At 44.4% G+C, this 25,675-nt stretch overlaps 1 protein-coding gene, 2 non-coding genes and 1 pseudogene across 3 annotated transcripts; 1 reads left to right on the top strand and 3 right to left on the bottom strand.

The window, feature by feature from the left end:
- Positions 1–16,535, bottom strand: part of LOC144482251 (histone H2B pseudogene) — a 47,445-nt pseudogene extending 30,910 nt beyond the window's left edge.
- trnar-ucg (transfer RNA arginine (anticodon UCG)) lies at positions 15,823–15,915 on the bottom strand. The gene is made up of 2 exons: positions 15,879–15,915; positions 15,823–15,858 (listed from the first exon to the last, which is right to left on the bottom strand). It is a non-coding gene; the product is annotated as a tRNA-Arg (tRNA).
- Positions 16,536–19,983: 3,448 nt separating the features above from the next.
- Positions 19,984–20,055, bottom strand: trnag-ucc (transfer RNA glycine (anticodon UCC)). The gene has a single exon. It is a non-coding gene; the product is annotated as a tRNA-Gly (tRNA).
- Positions 20,056–21,969: 1,914 nt separating this feature from the next.
- Positions 21,970–22,359, top strand: LOC144482338 (histone H2B-like). The gene has a single exon (XM_078201507.1). It carries the CDS (start codon positions 21,979–21,981, stop codon positions 22,357–22,359), a length of 381 nt encoding a protein of 126 aa, XP_078057633.1. The 5' UTR covers positions 21,970–21,978.
- Positions 22,360–25,675: the final 3,316 nt, after the last annotated feature.

A 25,675-nucleotide genomic window follows, 5' to 3' on the forward strand; every position in this document is an offset into this window, starting at 1 on the left:
ACAGGCCCTGTTTTGAAATGTATTTTCTGCTGTGTAACTGTGCTCTCTGCTGTGTAATGTTCTCTCTGTTGTGGAACTGAGACTCTGCCGTTAAGAGATCTTCACTGTGATTGTGTCAAATTTTTCCCTGTTGTGTTAATGTGTTCCCCGTTTTGTAAATATGATCCGTCTTGAGTGGAAGTTTTCTCAGCTCTGTAACGATGTTTTCTGTTGTGTCAAATGTTCTCTATTGTTCTATGAAGATGATTTCTGTGGGAAAACAATCGACGGGAATTTCAATGCCGCCGTCATTGAAACTAGCTTAAAATTGCAGACTTATTTCGGCCGAATGGATAACTCCTGTTTCTATTTTATATCCATGTTTCTATGTATTAAATCAGTGAATTTAATTACATCAGCTGCCATCGTGGGAGTTACTCCGCATCCCCGAAGATTAGTGCGGTCCTCTGGATTACCAGCCCAGTGACATTACCTTTCATCCCTGTCAACAAAAACAGTTCATTCAGCTAATTGTTACACCTCTTCCGAAGGAGATGGTAATTCCCTCCACAGAATTTCAATCAACCGATTGAATAAAAAAAAAGTTCTACTTAGGAACATCAATAATGTATCCCGATCAAACAGATATTGCGGAATTGTTGGCGCGGGGTGGTGGATGGGGAGGAGGAGAAATACCGACATCTCTGAGAATTAAATTTACAAAATAACAAGGAAATACATTCTGAGAAAGAGCCCGGCAGTGCTTGGAGGAAAAGGTGTGTTTCAGCTGACGGGAAAGAACTCGGTTCCATGGGAGTTCCACCAGATTCCTGACACAAGCGACGGCGAGTGGACTCGAACCTGTAAACCATCACGAGAAAAATCGAAGTAAGACGCCTGATCCATCAGGGCACATGGTCAACGCATCGACTGCTAACCTGATGTTAGCACAATGTCATCAATATAGTGATTATATATGTTTTTCAGTTCTATTCTTAGATCGCCCAGTTATTCCCAGATCCTCGAAAATACAAGGATAAGCTCCAGCTCCCGTAGGTCATGTTTTTCGATGTGGAAAAAGCCGTTTAATCTGCGAGTTGTGAAGACTCATGTAGCGGAAGGGATGGAGTATCAATGTATGATTGTAAGAGCAGGAAGATTCAGTTGGAGCTGGACAATACTTTGGTGAGGCCACAGCTGGAGGATTGTGTGCATTTCTGGTCACATCGCTATAATAAGGACATGATTGCACTGGAGAGCGTTTAGAAGCTATTCACTTGGATGTTGCCTGTTTGGAGAATATGAGCAACAAAGAGACATTGGATAGGCTCGGGTTGTTTTCTTTAGATCAGAGACGGCTGCGGGAAGACCTGACTGAGGTGTATAAGATTATGAGGCGTACGGACACGGTGGATAGGAAACAATTGTTCGCCTTACTTGCAGGCTCGACAACAAGGGGACAGAATATTAAGGTGAGGGTCAAAAAGTACAAAGCAGATTTGAGGGAACAATATTTTTTCATCCAGAGGACAGTGGGAGCCTGGATTGCACTGCATGGGAAGATAGTAGAGGCCAGAAACAACAAAACTGTCACTACCGTCTGTAGCTTTGGATGTCGATCACCCAGTCGCAGTGTCTAAGTCAGTGCAGACAACCTCTCTAAAACCTAATTGTGTGAATTACTTCTGGACTGGAATGCCGAACAACATCAAAAAGTTCACTTCCTGCTCAGTAAAACCCCTCAGTTAGAATATAATCAATTCAATACCAAACTGCAACCTCCCCCACCCCCCCCCCCCCCCCCGCGCCACCCACCCCCCACCCCCCCCCCCCCGATTGGTTTACTGAGATAGGTTTACAGTCCGGTTACGTGGGAAAACATTCTTCAAACCTTTTCCACATTTTCTCCACGTGTGCAGTTTTGAGAAATACGCCGCAATGTGTGGCAGGTTCCAAAACCTAATCTCGAAATATGGAAACCCCGCGTCTGAAACGTAACATTTGTTTTCAAATAAACAATCGGCAGTTGGGACCAAAACTGGCAACAGGTCAGGGCTCTTCCCGGATTTGACTCTCCGACCTCTCGCACACTCATTCTCTGGGGAGACATGGCTTAAAGTTTATGTTAATTTATTAGTCATAAGAAGGACTTAAATTATCATTGCAAAGAAGTTACAGTGAAATTCCACCAGTCGCCACACTCCGGCGCCTTTTCAGGTCAATGCACCTCACCAGCACGTCCTTCAGACTGTGGGAGAAAATGTAAGCAGAAACGGGGAGAACGTGCGAACTCCGCACAGAGAGTGACCCAAGCACGGGAATCGAACCCAGCTCTCCTCGCGTTGTGAAGTAGCAGTGCTACCGTGAGGCTGCAGGTGGGAATTGAATATACCGGCGTATTCAATATTTAGGAAGGACAGAAATAAAGGAAAAAAGTGGTGGAGTGTCACTGCTGATGAAAGAGGAAATTAGCACAATGGTGAGAAAGGATATTAGCTCTGAAGAAGGGGAAGGGTTAATTTTAATTTCGTACTCAATGTATTTTGTACCTAAAAGGTTGAACTTTGTACCTGGAATGTATCACAAATATTACCCTTCCTTATGGCTAGTTTCCCCTTTGTTTATATTGCTCCTGGGTTGTAGTATAAGCCGTTTGTTTATGTTTTTCATCTTCACCTTTTCGTAGTGTAGGCCATTTGTTCATGGTTCTCTCGCTTGTTTATATCATTCTGATAAAACGGACAGTTAAATGTAGATATTGGGTTGTAAGTCTTGCTTTCCCGTAGGCTTGTGTATGATTTAAACAAAGGAAGCAGCTGCCAAATGGTAGAGTGCGAGAATGGCCGTTTGAAGGAGGACTCCACTGGGACAGCTGCAATCGCACACAGTCACTTCAAAGGAAAGGCCGCGGGAAGAGCAGTGGACCAGAAGTTGCATCTTGATTACAACTACCAGGAGAATTGTGCTTTATGACCCAAGGATACCAGATAGTCTCTAACCATGATCCAGAGACTATCAGAAGCTGTTAAAGGAACTATAATTTATGATCAAGGACTGTTAACTTACAAATGAATGGATGTCCAACTGCAGCCAAAAACCAGTGTAAAGTGTTATTTAATTCACACTAAGCTTTCGATGGAAGATGGAAGAGGGGGGGGGGGGGTGGTGTGTGTGTAGTTAAATGTATAATGTACAAGCTAAAGCCATACAGATAGAGGGAAAATTGTGGACAGAGGTATTGCCCACTATACTGATGAGGCTGAGTTACCACAAACTGGACAACCGGATTAACCCCTTATGAATTAATGACAGAATGGGCGATGATGTAGATTCACTAAAAGATGAATTCAGGAGATATGTTTTGGAACTAAGCCCCCAACTTAAAGGGATGCGCAAATTGGTAAAAGATAATCCGGAACAAAAAGACACAGGGAGAGAGAGCTTGAAATGTTCCTTGACGGGCGGGAAGTTGATTCCCAGTAAAAGCACTGCTTGACAAATCTGGGTTCGCCCCTAATTGGGAGGGCCCCTATGAGGTTAAAATTGTGTAGTATGCTTAATTCACAGATATGTGAGACAGTTGACCTCCAAGCAAGCTGAACGGGTTTGCGGGCAGTGGCGCGTGGGTGGTATAGCCTTTGGACCATTGTATAATGGTCGCGCGGGTTATTCGTTAAGTGATAGGATGATTTTCTTGCTGCTACTCACGACCCTTGCCCTGCTAGTTACGGAGGGGAAGTATAGGTGGAATTGTATAGACTTGGGGATAGAGCATCGCAAGCATCTCTGTAACGATGATTCTGTCTATTGTAACCTTCCGACACATGGAATAAATCCCTGGGAGGTTACCCGTAGGGACCGCTGCTCGGGATTCCTTAACCATGCCATATTGCCAACTCTGTTGGAGGGGCGAGGTGATTGGGGTCTCCCATGCAATGTAACGTGGTGTAACTGGAATTTTTGGTGTTTAGCTGAGGGAACGGGATGGACCAGTACCCTGCATCAGCGGACGGCTCGGAAGGATGTGTACATCAACACGAGATTTGGTTGATCCAAGCGATCATTGTACCAATCCTCTAAAATCCGACCCTATCACATGAACACTTTCATGTATATGTCTCACTTGTATGTATTGCAGTCAAAATTTTGAGCAAGTGCTGGGTCTGCTTACATATTCCCATGCACGAAAGGAAGGGGGGTGGGGGGAGTCCTTTATTCCCTATCCTTTTGACAACTCCGGGAATGGTAGAGGGGATTTCGAATCAGAATGGAACCCAAGATGGGACAAGGAAAGTGACATTTAAAACCCCATCAGGCATGTTGTGAAAACCCAACAAGGGGGGATCTATCTGCGTGGTAGGAAACGGAACCATACTTATTGGCCGTAGCTACTACACCCAGCAGGTTAATGTCACCAGTGGTGCCTGGGTTTGGTGCAACAGATTACAATTCATTGCCCCACGGCTGATGTCCTGGTCAGCCTCTCTTCTACTTACATGAACAGCATGATTGCATATAATGTTACCTATTTTGTATGGAAACAATGCCTACCCATGGCTTCCTTGGGATTGGGTAGGATCGTGTTATTTTGCATATGTGATACCCTATATTCACCATTAGTGAGACAGAACGGTTCTTTATGATAGCTTTCCCACTTTATGGGACAGCAAAAGCAGCACAGGAACTTGTACATATGGCCTCGACTTTGGAGAGAATTGCGAATGAAACTCGAGACGGGTTCGAGGAGGTGAGCACAGCCTTCTCTGAAGTATCAGCCGAGGTTGTAGCTATCCAGACTGTTGCTTTACAGAACCGATTGACACTTGATTATGTGTTGGCTTTCCAGGGAGGAACGTGCGCTATAATTGAACCCGAATGCTGCACATATATCCCAGATGATTAAAATATATCTCGTTTGGCAGATTATATCAAACGAATAGCGAAGACAATACAAGATGAAGGGAGCCAATATCATAATTATAACCCTCCGGGTTGGCTGGGGCAATGGTTCGGGTCGTGGGGATCATACTTGATGCATGGGTTAATTGCATTAATTGTCATTGTTATATTTGTATTTGTATGGCATTATTGAACACTTGTTGTAAAACGGTAACAGCCTAGATTATGCCGACTGCAAGTGTGCAGGCAGAAAGGGCAGACTTCCTGACGAAAGTGGTAGACCCATATGCTGGTAACATTTGGCTCTAAATTGGTCATGAGGCCATGTTTGCACTTGGCCTCTGACCAAAAGGGGGGATTGAAGAAGGGGAAGCGTTAATTTTTTTTTGTAATCAATGTGTTTTGTACCAAAAAGGTTTAACTTTGTACCACAATGTATTACAAACATAACCCTTCCTGATGGATACTCTCCCCTTTGTTTATATTGCTCCTGGTAGTAGTATAAGCCATTTGTTCATGGTTCCCTCGCTTGTTTATATCATTCTGATAAAACGGACAGTTAAATGTAGATGTTGGGTTGTAAGTCTTGCTTTCCCGTCGGCTTGTGTATGATTTAAACAAAGGAAGCAGCTACCAAATGGTAGAGTGCGAGAATGGCCGTTTGAAGGAGGACTCCCACTGGGACAGCTGCGATCGCACACAGTCACTTCAAAGGAAAGGCCGCGGGAAGAGCAGAGGACAAGAGTTTGCATCTTGACTACAACTACCAGGAGAATTGTGCTTCATGACCCAAGGATACCAGATAGTCCCAAATCATAAACCAGAGTGTATCAGTAGCTGTTAAAGGAACTATAAGTTATGATCAAAGACTGTTAACTGGACTTTGCTTCATGACTTGTATTGGGAACCCTGATGTATAAAGGTCAACGCTTCTTGTGTTCAGGGAGAACTTTGGCTTCTGCTTTCAAGGGGTCAGGTTCTCCTGCACTTTTGTGAGAATAAAGCCTGACTCTATTTTGACTCAGACCAGGCTCCGAAGTATTTTTACCTACTTCAAGTCCAAAACGTGGAGCCTGCGTGCGTAGAGTTCAGAAATACCAAGGGGCAAAAAGCATGAGTGAGTGTCATATATACACTCCCAAACTGCAGTGGTGATGTTTGGAATGATATTTAACACGAAATTAGAGATGCATGTGATAAGGGGATATCGTTGATCATGGGTGATTCTAATCTGCACATGGATTGCACAAATAAATTAGCTACAGTGCCATAGATGAAGAATTCCTGGAGCGTATACTGCATGGTTTTCTTGAAAAATATGTCGAGCAACCAACGAGAGAGCAAGTCATCTCAGACTGAGTACTGTGCAATGAGAAGGGAATCATTGCCAATCTAGCTGTACAAGCCCTTGGGGATGAGCGAACATAACATTCTGATTTTTTTTTATCAAGGTGGATAGTGAAGTTGTTGGTTCGGAGACTATGGTGTTGAATCATAATAAAGGACACTATGAGGATATGAGGCTTGAGTTGGCCTTGATAGATTGGGGAGAGTTAATTAAAAGCATGTCAGGAAGGAGAGATTGCGGAGAGTTAATTAAAAGGAAGACAATGACAAACATTCAAGGAACACATGGGGGAACTGCAGCAACTGATTGTTCATGTCCGGCACATAAGCAAAATGGCGAAGAGGGCCAATCCATGTCCTACAAAGGAAATTAGAGACAGTATCCAATCCAAAGAAGAAGCATACAGATTGGCCAAGAAAAATAGTAGGTCTGAGGATTGGGAGCAGTTTAGAATTCAGCAAAGAAGGACCAAGGGACTGATTAAGAAGGGGAAAATACAGTACGGAAGTAAGCTTGCAGGAAACATAAAGACTGACGCTGAGAGTTTCTAGAGATGCGTGAGGAGAAAGAGGTTGGTGAAGACAAATGTCGATCCTCTGCAGACAGAAATGGGGAATGTATAATAGGGGACAAAGAAATGACCGAGCAACTGAATGCATACTTTGGTTCTGTCTTCACAAAAGAAGACATAAATCAAATGCCAGGAATGTTGGAGAATGCCAGATTTAGTGAGAGAGAAGAACTGAGGAAGATTAATATCAGTAGATAAATGGTGCTGGGAAAATTGAAGGGGTTAAAAGCAGATAAACCCCCCGGGCCTCATAATCTACATCCCAGAGTACTTACAGAAGTGGCTCTCGAAATAATGGATGCATTGGTGGTCATCTTCCAGGATTCTATAGATTCTGGAACAGTCCCTCTGATTGGAGGGAAGCGAATACCATTCCAATATTCAAAAAGGGAGGTAGAGAGAAAACAGGGAATTATGGAACAGGAAGCTGAACATCGAGATGTGGGGAAGATTTTCGATTCCATTATCAAGGACTTTATAACAGAGCATTTAGAAAGCAGTGGCAGGATCAGAAAGAGTCAGGATGAATTTATGAAGGGGAATTCATGCTTGACAAATCTGCTGACATTCTTTGAAGACGTAACTAGTAGAGTTGACAAAGGGGAACTAGTTGATGTGGTATATTTGAACTTTCAGTAAGCGTTTGACAAAGTGCTGCACGAGAGATTATCGTGAAAGATTAAAGCACATGGGACTCGGGGAATTATAGAACATAGAAAAAATACAGCATAAATAGGCCCTTCACGTTGCTCCGGTCACGTACCGAACTACCTTGGCTTATACAGAGGCTTCCCTAGAACTCTCAATCCTATTAAGTTCCATGTACTCATTCAGAAGTCACTTAAAAGACCCTATCGAGTTTGCCTCCACCACCACTGACGGCAGCCGATTCCACTCGCCCACCACCCTCTGAGTGCAAAATCTACTCCTGACATCTCCTCTGTACCTACTCCCCAGCACCTTAAACGTGTATCCTCTCGTAGCAGCCATTTCAGCCCTCGGAAAAAGCCTCCGAGAATCCACCCGATCTATACCTCTCAACACATTGTTACCCTCTATCAGGTCACCTCTCATCCTTCGTCTCTCCAAGGAGAAAAGACCGAGCTCCCTCAACATATCCTCATAAGGCATGCCAACCAATCCAGGCAACATCCTTGGAAATCGTCTCTGCGCCCTTTCAATAATTCGCACATCCCTCCTGCAATGAGGCGACCAGAGCTGAGTACAGTACTCTAAGTGGGGTCTGACGAGGGTCTTATAAAGCTGCATCATTATCTCCCAACTCCTAAACTCAATCCCTCGATTGGTGAAGGGCAGCACACCATACGCCTTCTTAACCACCTCCTCTACCTGCGAGGCTGATTTAAGAGTCCTACGGACCCGGACCCCAAGGTCCTTCTGATCCTTTGCACTGCTAAGAATCTTACACTTGATACTATACTCCTTCATCCCATTTGACCTGCCAAAATGGACCACTACACATTTATCCGGATTGAAGTCCATCTCCCACTTCTCCGCCCAGCCTTGCATCCTATCTATGTCACGCTGCAGCTTCTGACATCGCTCCAAACTATCCACAACACCACCAACCTTCGTGTCGTCAGCAAACTTGCAAACCACTCCCTCCACTTCCTTATCCAGTTCAATTATGAAAATGACAAACATCAAGGGTCCCAGAACAGATCCCTGGCGCACTCCACTGGTGACTGACCTCCATTCAGAAAAAGATCCATTTACAACCACTCTCTGCGTTCTGCAGGCAAGCCTGTCCTGGATCCTCAAGGCAACAGCCCCTTGGATCCCATGCCCTCTCACTTTCTCGAGAAGTCTTGCATGGGGGACCTTATCGAACGGCTTGCTGAAGTCCATGTAAACCACATCTACCGCTTTTCCTTCGTCAATGTGTTTAGTCACATTTTCAAAGAACTCCACCAGGCTCGTGAGACACGATTTGCCTTTGACAAAGCCGTGCTGACTACTTTTGAGCATACTAAACTTCTCTAAATGTTCATAAATCCTGTCCCTCAGGATCTTCTCCGTCAACTTACCAACCACTGAGGTTCGACTCACCGGTCGGTAATTTCCTGGGCTATCCCTATTCCCTTTCTTGAATAGAGGAACCACTTCCGCAATCCTCCAATCCTCCGGAACCTCTCCCGTCTCCATCGACGACACAAAGGTCATCTCTAGAGGCTCTGCAATCTCTTCCCTCGCCTCCCACTGTGCCCTGGGGTACATCCCATCCGGTCCCGGCGACTTATGTATCTTGATGCTACTCAAAATTTCCAACACATCCTCTTTCTTAATTTCCACATTCTCTATCTTTTCAGTCCACCGCAATCCTGTAGTACAACCACCCAGGTCTTTTTGCACTGTGAATACCGAGGTAAAGTATACACTAAGCACCTCTGCTATTTCTTCCGGTTCTGTACATACTTTCTCACCTTCACATTTTATAGGTCCTATTTCTTCGCATCTCATCCATTTACTCTTCACATATTTATAGATCGCCTTAGGGTTCTCCTTAATCTTACCTGCCAAGGCCTTCTCGTGACCCCTGCTGGCTCTCCTAATTTATATCTTAAGTCCCTTCCTACAAGCCGTACACTTATCTAGATCCCTATCATCTCCGAACTCTCTGAACCTTTTGTACGCTTTCCTTTTCTTTTTGACTAGGTTCAGCGCAGCTTTCATGCACCACGGTTCCCGTAACCGACCAAAACCTCCCTGTCTCATCGGAACGTTATCATGCAGTACTCCAGACAAACATTCCTTTTAAATCTGCCACCTTACTTCGGTACTTTTCCTCGAGAATACCTCGTTCCAATTTACGCCTCTAATTTCCTGCCTGATGGCTTCATATTTCCCCTTACTCCAGATAAACACTTTCCTTGCTTGCCTGATCCTATCTCTTTCTAATGCTCGCGTAAAGGAGATAGAGTTATGATCACTATCCCCAAGATGCTCCCCCACTGAGAGATCCGACACCTGTCCAGCTCATTAGCCAGTACCAGATCGAGTACAGCCTCTCCTCTTGTAGGCTTATCCACATGCTGTGTCAGCAAATCCTCCTGAACACACCTAACAAACTCCTTCCTATCTAAACCCCTTACCTTCGGGATATTCCAATCGATGTTTGGGAAATTAAAGTCTCCCATCACGACAACCCTGTTATTACTACATCTCCCCAGGATCTGTTTCCCTATCTGCTCCTCAACATCCCTGTTACTATTGGGCGGCCTGCAGAAAACACCCAGCAAAGTTATCGACCCCTTCCCGCTCCGGACTTCCACCCACAGAGACTCCATAGACAATCCCTCCACGGCTTGCACCTTCTCTACAGCTGTGACACTATCCATGATCGGCAGTGCCACTCCCCACCCCCTCTTTTGCTTCCCTCTTGTCCTTTCTGAAACATCTGAAACCTGGCACCTGAAGTATCCAGTCCTATCCCTGTCCCCAAGTTTCCGTAATTGCCGCCACATCACACTTCCAAGCACCAATCCACACTCTAAGCTCATCCACTTTATTCACTACACTCCTGGCGATAAAATAGACACATCTCAAACCTTCGGTCTGAGCTCTCCCCTTCTCCATCACCCGTCTATTCTCCCTCTTACAATGTTTACAATCCTTCTCTATTTGTGGGCTAACCTCCTCGCTCTCAGTCACCTCATCACGATTCCCTCCCCCCAACTTTTGTAGTTTAAAGTCTCCCCAGTAGCCTTAGCCAACCTTCCTGCCAGGATATTGGTCCCCCTGGGATTCAAGTGCCACCCGTCTTTTTTGTAAACGTCACATTTGCCCCTAAAGAGTTCCCAATGATCCAGGAACTTAAATCCCTGCCTCCTACTCCAGTCCCTCAGCCACGCATTCATCCTCCACCTCACTCCATTCCTACTCTCACTTTCCTGTGGCACAGGCAGAAATCCTGAGATTACTACCTTTGCGTTCCTCCTTCCCAACTGTCTACCTAACTCCCTATATTCTCTTCTCATGACCCCTTCCCTCTTCCTACCTATGTCAGCGGTACCAATATGTACCACGACCTCTAGCACCTTTCCCTCCCACCTCAGGATTTCTCAATATTTCCATCTTGAGATGGATCGAAAACTGGTTGGCAGAGAGGAGACAAGGGGTAGGAACGAATGGGTGCTTTCCAAATTGGCAGGCAGTAGCTAATGGGGTGCCACAGGGATCGGCGCTGGGACCCCAGCTATTCACAATAAATATCAGTGGTTTGGATGAGGGAACAAATTGTAACACCTCAAAGTTTGCAGATGACACCAAGTTGTGTGGGAGGGTGAATTGAGACGATGATGCAGAGATCCTTCAGAATGATCTGGACAGGTTGGGCGAGTGGGCAAATCAATGGCAGATGCAGTAAGATTTGGACATGTGTGAGGTTATTCATTTTGGAAGTAAAACAAGAAGGCAGATTACTACCTGCATGACTGTAAATTAGGAAAGGGGAGTGTGCAGTGGGAGCTGGGTGTCGTCGTGCACCATTCACTGAAGGTAAGCATGCTGGTGCAGCAGGCGGCAAATAAGGTAAATGGTATGTTGGCATTCATTGCGAGAGGTTTCCAGTGCAGAAGCAGGAATATGTTGTTGCAATTATACAGGGCCTTGGTGAGTCCACACCTAGAATATTGTGTGCAGTTTTGGTCTCCTTTTCTGAGGAAGGATATTCTTGGACTCGAGGGAGTGCAGTGAAGGCTTACCAGGTTGATTCCAGGGATGGCAGGGCAGATGTATGAGGGGAGATAGACGAGGTTAGGATTGCTTTCGCCGGAGTTCAGACGAATGAGGTGGGATCTCATAGAGACTTATAAAATTCGAAAAGGGCTGGACGGGATAGATGCAGTTCGAATTTCTCCGATCGTTGGAGAGTCCAGAAACAGGGGTCACAGTCTGAGGATTCAGGGTAGACCACTTAGGACGGAGGTGAGAAGACATTCCTTCAACCAAAGAGTAGTGCGCCTGTGGAATTAATTACCACAGGAAGTAGTTGATGCCAAAATATTGAATGCATTCAAGAGGCGGCTAGATATAGCACCTGGGCGAATGGGATCAGAGGTTATGGGAAAAAGCGGGATTAGGCTATTGATTTGGAGGTTTAGCCATGATCGTAATGAATGGCAGAGCAGGTTCGAAGGGCCAAATGGCTTCCTCCTGCTCCTTTCTTCTATGTTTCTATGAAGCCCCCAAAGCGAGAATCACACCACGAGACCAACGAGCCGGTCACATGCAAGGAGCTGAGCTAATCAATATATGTTCCGCTCAAAGCAGACTAACTGTCTTTGCAGACCATGAGAGAGTAATAGAAAATTGAAGACAACACAGCAGATTCACAGGGAAATGTGATTCTCTTTGTCTTACACCCTGAGTATTGAACAAAATTTCAATGTTGGGATTGTAGTTCCTCTCAGCGAAAGGGACTCCAATCACATCAGTTCAGAGATTGTCGTGAAGAGCCGACAAGAAACAAAATGTGGAAAAGCACAGCTACGTGTGTTCAAATGCAGAGAAGCAATGTATGAAACGTTCCATGGATTGTTGATGAGAGTGCATTATGCACCATCCGTGCAGAATACAATCGATAATCAGTCCATCGCCAAAACCATTCGAACATCTCGTCAACTACACAGAAACTTGTCAACCGTCTCCTTCCATTTGATTTTCTATCCATGAAGAGCTGGGGAAGAAAGTTTCCCTCACCAGCGCTCCTGGATGACCAGCCAGATGGAACATGCTGGAAATGTAGCTGCTGCAAATAGAATACATTTTCTTTCCATCAGGTCAGGGAATTATGGGAATGGAGCAGTGTGAAATATTCCCAGACCATGTCCCACATGTTTCTCCTCAGCATGAAAACTCACCACGGAAAGACTGAAACAGACACTCATTTGATCACATCATGATTCGCATCACTCATACTTTAACCATGAGGCCACAGGTGAAGTCAGGATGACTTCGAATTTCTACTAAAACTCACTGACTGGCAGAATGATATTACACACAGGACTGGTGATTCACAACCACAGGCCGACTTGGCGAGTGGTGAAAACAGATATCACTGCTTCTGACCTTCACCAGAACCGATAGTGAAATGAAACATTGTTCATTAACATCTCTGATGCGTTGAGAAAAGATAGTTGATAAACAATTGCGTTGTGAAAAGATATATGCTAAACTTTGGGATACATTGAAAAGTTGTTTTCAGGATTTGGGTTACTGCGGGTGGCTCGTTGGTCTACGGGTATGATTCTTGCTTTGCGCGCAACATGAAGATGCGAAAAGTCTCGGGTTCAAATCCCGGACGAGCCCCGAAAAGTTTGTTTTAAAGATAATTCTTTGCAATGCAGACGGCGACAATGAGCGAATGCCGAAGCAATGTTGAGCTCCCGTGAACACATTGCAGAGAAAATATCTCTGCAGACTCGAAAAACAACCATACAGTCTGACAGATCTGGGAATCCCACCGTCTGGTTTTATTTTTTCCATGTATTAGCTTAAGTCCGGTGCTCTGAGTGAACCGCGAATACGGGTGCGTTTCAGCAGTCCTGTTGAGGGGAAATTTACAATCAGGCGACGACACATGAACAGAGGAAATAAAGGCCATTCGGCCCCACAAGACTGCCCCGCCATTCACTAAGATCATGGCTGATCTGTTTATGTTTCGATTTCCACATTTCCATCTGTCCCCGTTGACCTGTGATTCTGTTGCCAAATAGGAATCATCTCCCTCCGGCTTAAAAATATTCAATATCCCCGCCTCCACCGCCTTCTGAGGCAGAGTTCCAAAGTCGCGCAACGCTCCGAGAGAACAGAATTCGCCGTCCGATAAGAGGAAGCTCAGTTTTCTTTAAGTGCCCGTTGTTCTGCATTCACTCACACGAAGAGACATCATTTCCACGTGCAATTGTGAAGACCATTCAAGATCTGATAAGCTTTGAACAAGGTACCTCCGACTCGGAGTATCCCTGTTGCAAAGATGCCCTAACAGAGGAAATTCTTTCCTCTTCGCAATCTGGTAAATCTCCTCTGCATTGTCGAACTTTTCAAGTTATCAAACTGGTAATCTCTTCTGGACCGTTTGCAACGCATTTACATCCTTCATTAGATATGGATACCAAAACTTCAGACAATATTCGAGATACTTCACTAATGACCTAAACAACTGAAGCATAACAATATTTTCTTACATGGTTAAATGCTTGTAACAAAGCAAACATTCCATTTACCTTTTTTGTTACTTGTTATTCTCGCATAATAAATATTTGTGACTCGTACACTCGAACAACGAAATCCCTTTGCATCTGGGGAAGTTTGTAGCCCTTCTCGAATTCAGTAATAATCTGATTTTGTTCTCTTCCTGCCAAAGTGAATAACTTCACATATTCCAGTTGCCAGGTTTCTACACATGCACAAAACCTGTCTATAACTATCTCCAAGCTCCTTACCTCCTCTCCTCTCCACAAGTTACTTGACGACATATATTGTGGCTTCTGCAAATTTTGCTGTCGTGCTTTCAGCTGTGGGCTGCGATAGCTGAGCTTCTATGGAGATGACAACACCCAGACAGAAAGTGTCCGATTATTTTTTCCTGCGCTGTAACTATTCTGTGTGTATGGATGTAAAAACCATTCTGTGTTCCTTGGTGTGTGATGCGGGAATTGAGAGTGGAATTCATTGTTTATCTGTCAGTCTCTGTGGGGTATATGAGTGGAAAATTTTAACAATACTAATGTTGGACGTGGTTTTTTATGATAGGTATTTTGTAACAAGCAGTTGTAATCGTTGCCTGTCCCTCGATTCAAGGATGACATCTATTCAGGGCCGTGAATTTCTGCTATGGGTCTTCATGTGAATGAACAGGCCCATTCTCGGCCCACAGAGCTTTCTTCTCTGTTACTTTCTTCTCTGCCGCCATTTTGCCTCATAAAAGTATGCTGTAGATTGGCGGATATGTTTCGCCCATTTTCAAGCTCCTCCCAGTCATCGGCATGAATGTTACCTCGCTTCAATCTGGAGGATGTCGGGGAAGAATTACTTTTGGAATTTCCCTCACACTCTTAGGATGCGCTGATACACTGGTCGGATGTACATCATTGCCCTAAAACTACCAACCATCAATGGCATATATGAGTGAGATGCATTTTTATCTGCCCTTCTCTGGTCCCATTTGATCGAAATGATTTTTTTTCCAAATCTTTCCCTAATTTAAATCCCAGAATCAGGCCATTCCTCAGCCTTGTTATTAGTGGAGAAGAAGGGTCCAGTTTCTCAGTCCGTTACCAGGCCATTCTCTTTCCACTCAATGATTCTTCTTTTTATGGGCTGTTGGTGTCGCCTGCAGGACCAGCATTTGTTGCCCTTCCCTAATTCCCCTTCAACTGAGAATGGCTTGTTTGACCATTTCAGAGGTCGAGTAAGAGTCACCCTGTTACTCTGGGTCTGGAGTCACATGTAGGCCAGACCAGTTAAGGAGGCCAGACTTATTTATCTGTAGTGCATCGGTGAATCAGATTATATTTTACAACAATCGACCGTAGTTTCGAGGCCGCCATTACTCAGACCAGCTTTCAATTCCAGATTGATTAAATAGTGATTTTAAATTTCATCAGCTGCCGTGGTGGGATTTACTCCGTGTCCCCAAAGATTAGTGCCAGCCTCTGGATTACCAGCCCCATCACCTTTCATCCCTGTAAACAGTTCACTCAGCTCATTATTAAACCTCTTCCTGAGGAGATTAGATTTTCCTCCACAGAATTTTATGAAACCATTTGCTGCAAAGCCTGTTGCTCCATTCGGGAGCATCAATAATTTATTAAGATCACACAAAAAATATTGATTTCTTGGGAGGAGAATAAAATAAAGAGATGAGAAAATTTAATGAACAGAACAAGAAGGAAATGCATTCAGAGAAAGCGCCCTGCAGTGTGTGCAAGACAATGCAGAACTTTCAGCTGAAGAAGGAAATCTCGGTTTGCCGTTCGTTCTCCCAGATTCCTGCATAAAACGACCGCGACAGGACTCGAACCTGCAATCTTCTGATATCATCACCGCACAGAACTACCGAAGTCAGACGCCTTATCCATTAGGCCACGCGGTCAACAGATGCCATGGCGTCCCAAATGTTAGCTCCATGTGAATAACTGCCGTGATTGTATTTATTTTCATTTGCGTTTTTGGATGCTTCTCTGATTCCCAGATGCCAAAAAATTGAAGGGGAATCCCCAGAGTTTGTAAACGGCTGGAAACTAAAGTCCACTTCTATCATTCTTGGCTGCCTGTTTGTGTGGAGTTTGCCCGTTCTCCCATGTCTGCGTGGGTTTCCTTCGGGTGCTCCGGTATCCTCTCATCTCCAACGATGTGCAGATTAGGTGGATTGACCAGGCAAAATTGACCCTTATTTTCAGGGGGATAAGCAGCGCAATTACGTGGGGTTACAGGGAGAGATTCTCTGTCGGAGAGTCGGTGCAGAATGTCTGGGCCGAATGGCCTCCTTCCGCACTGTCGGGATCCTATGCCTCCTCCACATCCTGTCTTAAATCTTTGATACCTGTCCCTGAATACTCCTGCTCGCAGCTAATGCAGCAACTTCCCCCTGTGTGCCTTAGTTCAATATGTTATAGTATTTTACACCTCTCGTACAGCACCACTCAATCCCGTTTGCTGCAAAGAGAGAAACTCCGAATTATCCAGCATTACCTTGTAGGTATAATCCCTCATCGCTGGATCCAAAACAGTAAATCTCGTTTCCCCCCTCATCAGGACCCTCACGCACTTTCTAAGCTGTGCTTACCGCGTCTGGGTGCAATCCAAAAACAGCTGCAGTTGATCAGAACTTCATAAAGATTGAGCATAACTTCCCTGCTTTTATACTCAGTGCCTCGACTTACGAAGCCAATGATCCAATGCGCCTTCCTGACGACCCTTTCCATCAAAGGCATCTTTGAACCTCAGGTCCCCGTCAGCCTGCACACAGTCGAGAACTGGACCATTCCGTTTCTATTGCCTCTCCCCATCTCTTCTGTCAAAATGCAGCACTGTTCCTGAGTGTGGTATTAATACTGTGTCTCTGTTACAATATCACTGAGAGCTGAGGCTGCAGCTTTTGTTTCTCCAAGATAATCTTTCTGGAAAAAGCCGGAATTTACAAGGATTGTTGTAATTGAGACATTGTCTGGCCGTCTGTGTCTCACTGCCCTAACTCACTCTGTCTCTGTCTATCCCTCCACGCCCTCTCATCAACTTTATATGAAGGGGGGAATTTGTGGGTTAGTAACTGAGTGCACACAATCTGTACATTCATCTGATCAAATAGAATTCAGCTTGTGAACAAGATCATAATTTCAACCAGTTCTGGGTTCACCCAGGCACAGCTCTAATTGGCTGCAGCCCCCTGAATCTGGGGAACAGACAGTGTGAGCATCGCCGGCCTCAGCGCTTTTAACAGTTACTGACCTGTGAAACTCCAACTAATGCCCGAGAATCCACAGCACAGAGCGAGGAGACGAAGTCCTGGGGCTGTCAATCTGAGACAGAGTTTGACCTGTCAATGTGCAGAGGTGAACATTGTGCCAGCGAGAGTGTGTTAAAGGGGCGGCTGGGTTAGACAAATGTTAGTGTTTGTGTGTCCGCACTCAGCTCCGGATTCTCCAGCCCTTCTTGTGTCAAATCGAAAGATTCTCTTGTCATTAGATCGTGCTGCTGTCCTGCTCAGACCTGAAGAAAGAAGTTAAGCGAAAGTTTTGGTCGATTTCAAGGTTTCAGTCGACAAACGAACTCTGAGTCAGCGCTCGACTGAGAGAGCGCGATCAATTCAGCAAAGAGACGTGTTGAAATGGAAATTGCTGCCCTGAATTCAGATGGAAATTTCTCAACGGGAAATTTTCAGATTTCAGTAATAGAAGTAGGACAGTCTGAGAATCTGGAGTGTCCAATTTTAATTGCAGTGGGAGAGTTTGTGAGGAGAGTGAAACACAGAGAGGCTGGAGGAGCCGGGAGCTGACAACAGCTTGTCTCTGCTCCGTCTGCTCTCTGCCTTTAAGCTGCTCTGTGCCGCCACCGCTAGTTTCATTTCGGATCCAGGTCTGACTCTCACAGACATTTTCCAGACATTCTTGGATATAATTTTGTCGGTCTGGGACATATTGTACCAGAAATATATCTTGTGCGTAAACAATACAACAACCGCTTTCTAAATGAGCTGCCCAGCTCGGTTCAATGTGTCAGAAATTATTGGACGATTTTAAAGCAACATCGATTTGGATGCAGAATTCTCTCATCTCTGAATATATTCCATCACTTTATCGCTTGTGTTTGGAGTCCGGGGCAAAGTGACCACTTAATCCAAAGACATTTTGAAATTAATTCAAACATGAAATTTCCTGATGTCTTCTGAATATCTATAATCCTCCTTTACTAACGGTCCGATATGATTATAATTCCCGATATTCGACATGTTCCTTCCATTCCCAAGCGATTTTAAGCAGGAATACTTAACGCCCAGTAGTGAACAGCTTGTAGCATTTTTTGAATGAACATGATATTTTATCATCGAAGCAGCACTTTGATATTCTCATTCATTCAATGTATTCTGATGAAGTGTATTTCCTACGCCGTGTGTGTCATTGCATAAGAATGTTACTCTGAAATGAGACGTAGTTTTGTCCTTGTGTCCTGATTGTGCTCTTTTTCTTTCTTCCTCCGTCATGATTTTTCTCATGGAAGGGAGTTACAGCACAGACGCCATTCGGCCCATCTTGTCGATGCCAGCATAGTTCCCGATCATTATTGAAAAATACCACAGCAAATTACAACTCAATATCATGGGCTGCCCTGGAGAAGCCAATTAAACATTTCTCGTCTCAGTCACTGCGCGGACGGCTTGAACCTGCGCGTGGAAACGAGGGTTTCGAGTCGAACGCCTTAACCACTCAGCCACCGTAGCTGCCTATCTCTTAAAGTGATGTAATCGTCTCAGCAATGTTCATCTTAACTTCGTAAGAAGTCTCACAACACCAGTTTTAGTCCAACAGGTTTATTTGGCAGCAAAAGCCACTCGCTGGAGTCACATGATGAAGGAGCAGCGCTCCGAAAGCTAGTGGCTCTTGCTACCAAATAAACCTGTTAGACTTTAACCTGGTGTTGTGAGACTTCTTACTGTGTTTACCCCAGTCCAACGCCGGCATCTCCACATCATCTTAACTTCGTCAGGCACCAGGATTGTGTAGAGAACAGTGTGAGCTGAAATATGTTCCTCGTTTATTTGGTGTCCTATTCTTTGACTGAGAATTTATTTATTAGTTCAGACTTGTTCTTCTATTTCAATATTGTTTTCAGTATAAACAAATTGAAACCGATTTCTCCGTCCGAAAAAAATAAAATTAAAACGGGAAGTCCTTTTTATTTCGTTGCCGCCTATTGTTCTGTTCGAACTTTAGTATATCCACATGCTTTGAAACGCAAGAGATGGTGGATACGGTCCGAAGTAAATTATCAAGGTGATGGCCGGAAAGCGCACTCGAGCCAACTGCTTGGAATGCAGCTATGCTCACCACTATCACACCATCTCCCGCTCTGTTTCATTAATTGTTATTTTCATTAGTTATAATTACGGAACTACCTTAGTTGCCGAATTCATCGGACACCAGGTGTATCGTAATGCAGTTTGTAGACTGAAATTGTTTACTCTCGTTTTTTGGACAGTTTAATATTACACCTTTCTGGGGACTCAATTATTGGTTTTGAGGCCTGGTCTTTCACTTAAACAAAGTTTCCCACTGAAAGCAAATTTAGATTCCAAGTCAAGCGCCTGAACCACTCGGCCATCGCAGCTCCTTATTGGCCAGTCGATGCAACCACCGCAGTTCATATTGACTTCATCAGGATGATTGAGATCACAGTCAGGGAGGTCAACTGTGCTCGGTTCCCTTTGTTTTATATATTTTCTCTGACTGAGAATTCATTCATTAGATCAGAGACTTGTTCATCTATTTCAGTATTTGCTTTCAGTATAAAGAAACTGAAGCCGAATTTTCCGTCCGGAAAAATGAAATGCAAACGTGAAGTCCATTTTATGACACTGCCGTCAAATGCTGCGTTCTCGCTGTTTTTGTCCACATGATTTGAAACGCAAGAGACCGTGGATAAGATTCTAAAAAAAAATGATGAATGCGATGGCTGGGAATCGAACCCGGGTCAACTGCTTGGAAGGCAGTTATGCTCACCACTATATCACCACCGCTTGCTCTGCTGATGGGCCCCTTATTTTCATTAGATATAATTACGCAACTTCCTGAGTTGCTGATTTCATCAGATACCAGGTGTGTCCATAGCACAGTTCATAAACTGAACTTGGCTTGTCTCCTTTTTCTGGACAGTTGAACTTACCTTTTTTTACTGTTGTTCCTGACTGAGAACTCATTGATTAGTTTTGAGATCTGTTCTTCCATTGAAACAAAGTTTACACTGAAAGCAAATTGAAGCTGGATTTTCCGTTCGTAACTCATTGATAATAAGAATATTCAGTGAATTTCATTTTAGGAGTGACCCTCTGCAGTTCTTACCTGCGATAGCTAATTAAATAAGTCACCACTGCGATGGTCAGGAACTGACTCTTGGTCAAATGCACGCACAGTCACCACTACACCACCATCGCTCACCTAAATCTGACACTCCACCCGTGCATTTACGGAACGAATACACAAGCAACGAGGTGGCATATAAATCAGAGATTAGAGAATCCTATAAACGACATTCCATTTCTGGGAGTTTTATATTTTCCGTAGATCGGGGTGTGCAGCATCGCCCAATCAGAAAATAGATCTCTGGAACATGGAATTTGGTTAATATCATTTTTTGCAATCATTTTAATTGGTAAGAATCATGTTGTTCTTCTTTCACTCCAATCCAAAAAGGTTCTGAATGAATGGCTGCCTTGTTGCACAACACGCGTTCAGCCAGCAGTGAACAATAATTTGGATTTGCTGTTTGTGTCAAGACATCGGGAACAGGAATGGAGTTGCTGCTGCCCGCGGAGCTGGGCCAAGCAAGAGGCACAGATACTGACCAACTGTACCCGCTCCAAATAGATTCACGAAATTAATGAACAAACGGAAAACAAGCGCAACTGATCTTTTAAGGAGCTACGACAGTCTCTGAAAGCATTATATTAACAACTCTTCAAGAATCAATTTGCTGTAACTACTTCAATATGAACCGTTTCAATGTCAGCCTTATTCATGGCCAGTTCACAAACAGGCATTGACTGGTTAGAAGTTTTAACGTTATCAGAAAACAGTTATCAATATTCTCAGAGAAGTGAAACAACCGCCCAAACTTCATAGAATCCCTATAGTACTGAAGAAGGCCAATCGGCCCATCGAGCCTGTGCCAACAACAATCCCATGCAGGCCCCATCCCCGTAACCTCACGCATTTAACATGCTAACGCTCCTGACCCGAAGGGGCTATTTTACATGACCATTGCACCTAACCCGGCACTAGTTTTCATGGCGGAACAGCCGATTCTGGAAAGAAAATACCTGCTACTAGGACCGCAAATGAAGCTGGCGTCTGCTTTGGAGCTTCTGAAACCACATGTTCTCATGCTGGCAAACTCCTGCCCAAAGCCGGTGTCCTGATTTAAATCGATTGCCAGCTCGAGTTTCTGATTTGGATGAAGAATATGGAATGGTGCTGGACTATTCACCCCTCAAACCTGTGGAACTCTGAGTCTTACCTTCACCTTGGTCCGTGAACCTCAAAATAAGTGTTCAGTTTACCCTCAATCAGTCAATGCGGAGGCAGAGATTTAAATGTAATAACAATAAAGATGGAATTAAAAAAATTTCGGCAGAGATTTTACAGCTTTCCCCGTGTAGTCAGAATGGCCGAGCTGTCTAAGGTTCGGGTAGCAGTCTCCACTAGAGGTATGGGTTCAAATTCTGCTCCTGATGTTGGTTTTTCCTTCTCGAGGCGCAACCAAACCCAATAAATCTCTCACATGGCAGCACAAGGACAGCAGATGCAGAGAAACAACGACCACCTCTAAGTTCCATTCCGCGACGCACATCATCCTGACTTGAAAATATATCGCCGTTCCGATGGTTCGCAATCGTGGAAATCCCTCCCAAAGGGGCTTGCTTTATTTCTGCGTGAAATTGAAGATGGCTGATGAGAAGAAACAAACATCGAAACCAGTTCCCAAGAAGGAAGCGAAGAAAGTGATGAAGAAACCGGTAGCAAAGGGCGGGAAGAAGCGGCGAATGTCCAGGAAGGAGAGTTACTCCATCTACATCTACAAAGTGATGAAGCAGGTTCACCCCGACACCGGCATGTCCTCCAAGGCCATGAGCATCATGAACTCGTTCGTGAACGATATTTTCGAGCGCATCGCGGGTGAGGCTTCCCGCTTGGCCCATTGCAACAAGCGCAGCACCATCAGCTCCCGGGAGATCCAGACCGCCGAGCGCCTGCTGCTGCCCGGGGAACTAACCAAGCACGTCGTGTCGGAAGGGACAAAGGCGGTGACCAAGTACACCAATTAAAACTCCCCAATGGACTGAAAAGAACCCCAAACACAACGGCTCTTTTAAGAGCCACGCACAATCTCTGTGAAAAAGCTGTTCCATCTTTTCCCTTATTAAGTTAATGAGAGATCTATTTCTGGAGGATAGGGATTTGTCCCGTTACAGAATGCTGTGAATGGGACTTCAGACGCGCCCCTCACACACACTTTCACATTGATGGGACAATCAAACTGAACTGAGAGTGGATTATTAAACTCAGTTTGGGATTTGTGAGGGGCAATGAGGAGAAACACAATATTAGGAAGCCATTACTTAAATTTAATAATACCTATATTGAGAGCTTTAACAATTGGTGAATTAACTTCATAATACAATGATGTTTATTGATATCTGGTGATCTCGGAGTCGCAGCCTGAACAGAAGAAAGGCGGGAATGAGGAGGTTCTTCTCGGGGTCATCTGTGTATTCCGCAGTTTTCTCAGAGGACGGAATCAGCGAGATTTGTGCACACTCAGGACCCTGAGCCCATCGTAGCGATCCCCCCCCCCCCTTTCCCTCCCCCCCTCCCCCCCCCCCCCCCACTCCCTGCAGCCCCGATTCTCCGGACACAATGCTGCCGATTCAACCGGCAGGATATGGCGGGAATTCTCTCCACACTTCCGATTGTAATATTCCCAGCCGCTTTCAGGGGAGAGGATCAGAAATCAGCCTTTCCCTCTGTCCCTGTGAAGCCTGTGTGAAGGAGTTGGCTGGGAATCTCTGTTTTTGCTTTTCCAGTGAGCTGAGATTTGCTCCGTTTTAAATTGCTGAACGGGGTCTTATTTCCGCTGGTGACAGATAACAGATTGAGAAAATCAAACTGTTCCTAAAATAGCGCCAGGATTCTGTGAGGGAAAATACAATAAACAGATTCTAAAGTGTGAGATTGAAATAGTTTCCTGAACATTCAGGCGTTCGGTTATTTTCTATTTTTCCTGCACTGAAATTGGCGGGCTTTTCCAATTTGGAAATGTAAACCAATCAAAACCTCCCATTTCTTCTCCTGGCTCTCAGATTGGTTACGAACCTGATTGAAATGACAGTGACCAATCAGAGCTCGAGTCTGGCTTCAGCCTCGCAAACCGCTCACAATGATTATTAATCGAGATTAAACTGACGGAATGTGTATTTGAGTTGTGAAATGTACTTTGTTCGCGCGGACAAATAATTGAAGGAACCGGAATAAATGTGATATTTCGTCCACGGAACTTAAAGAGAAGAGTGTCGCCAGCTCCTTGTCACACATTCCGCATATTTTCACTGACAGAGAAGCAAACAGCTCATCAGTTCCACGTCTGAGACAGCAGAAATAAATCCAGAGGCGCATTTTCAATCCACTGCTCTAACAGCAGGAAAGCCAGATGTAGTGTTCACATCATGCCAAACTTTCGTACTAGGATGGCCGAGAGGTTAAGGCGTTGGATTTAAGATCCAATAGACATATGTCCTCGTGGGCTCGAACCCTACTCCTGGTAAATAGATTTTTTAACACGACATTCACGACACTGCTTCATTTCTCCTCCATGAACGGTATGCTTTGTCGAACCAGCATGAAAGAAACTGGAATTTTCACAGCAGAATAATACATGAGACAATAAGAAATCAAAACAAACTCAGTACAACTAACAGGGGGATTCATCAATCCCAGTCCAAATTCTCATCAATTATCAGATCATCGCTGTGTCAACCACACAATAGTGCAGCCTCAGCTCCAAATTAAATATCAGATAAAACTGACAGATGGTTTTCTGTTAAAAGTTACACAACCTGAATAATGTACTCTGAGATTCGAGTTAAATACCAGTCATATCACCAAATCAGGGGTTTAGAAGTGGTCGCAATAATCCCCACAGTCTGCCCTCACATACATTAGGTACACATTCAAATCTCAAATACATTCTCAGATTCGGATATTCTGAAAGCTAGGATACAAACACAAATGCCAGTTGAAAACTTACCCTGCTTATGAAACTAAAAGTTACAACATCAATTTGATGGCTACGAACTGAACTATAAATTATAAACTAACGCTAAATCCTCACTCACACTGTGCCAGGTGGAAGACACTCTACCAATTCCAGACTGGACTTCATTTTACATGCATGTCAAAATTCTTACACAGAATCAGGCTGAGTGTCACAGATCAAATCAATGTGAACAACCTGAGTGAAACTTGCATAGCAATCCAGTATCAGATTGAAGGATACATTATCTTTCACAATTGTGTTCACACTGACAGAGATTTATTGCTGGGCTGAAACTCACACACATTGTTTGCTTAACACCTACCACATCAGTGGTCTGTTTCGGTGCTGGAAAGTTATTTGGAATTAATCCAAATTCATAAATAGTCCCAGAGACTGCAGATTATTTAATTAATCCCAAACTCATACTAAATACCAAAGATTGATAGATGAGATGATAGTTCTCGCTCACATGCACTTTCAGGAGCTGAAAAATACAGGCTGCTTGCTGCACAATCTCAGAGGAGCTGTGCCTGAGTGATATGAAATAAATTGCACACATCAATTGTATCACTGAGAGATTTAGAAACAATGCAAGACTCACACAGAGTAATGAATGCAAAAGGAAGAATAGCGAGAGAGAGAGATGTGTGACAGATAACAAATGAAACCCGCAATTTTAAACAGCACCAGAGACTTACATACAGAATTATTTCCAATGATAGGACCAGCATAAAGCTGATGTTCCATAAACAGTACCACGGGAATTAACGCATATGTTCCAAAAACAGCGCCAGGGGACTTAAAATTATCGATGATCCCCACATTTATATGAAATTTACTGTTTATTCATGAGTCACAAGTACGCTTACATTAACATTGCAATGAAGTTACTGTGAAAATCGCAGAGTCGCCGCACTCTGGCAGCTGTTCAGGTACACTGAAGGAGAGTTTAGTACGGCCAGTGCACCTAACCAGCGTGTTTTTGCCCTGTGGGAGGAAACCGGAGCACCCGGAGAAAATCCACGCAGACACAGTGAGAACATGCAAACTCCACGCAGACAGTGGCCCAAGCCGGGAATCAAACCCGGGTCCCCTGTGCTGTGAGGCAACAGTGCTAACTCCAGTACCACTGAGACACCCCACAGACATATCACAGAATAAAGAACCATTGACAGGTCCAGAATGATACCACACTCACACACTTTATAACAGTCCGAGACACTCACAGAAACAACACCAGACAAATTCAGATACGGAATGGTTCCAGATACTGAAACAGGTGAACTGATTCCCACACTGATTGTGTGCCCTGGGCAGTCCATAGCTAC

Source organism: Mustelus asterias, unplaced genomic scaffold, assembly GCF_964213995.1.
Source record: "Mustelus asterias unplaced genomic scaffold, sMusAst1.hap1.1 HAP1_SCAFFOLD_35, whole genome shotgun sequence".
Lineage (NCBI taxonomy): Eukaryota > Metazoa > Chordata > Chondrichthyes > Carcharhiniformes > Triakidae > Mustelus > Mustelus asterias.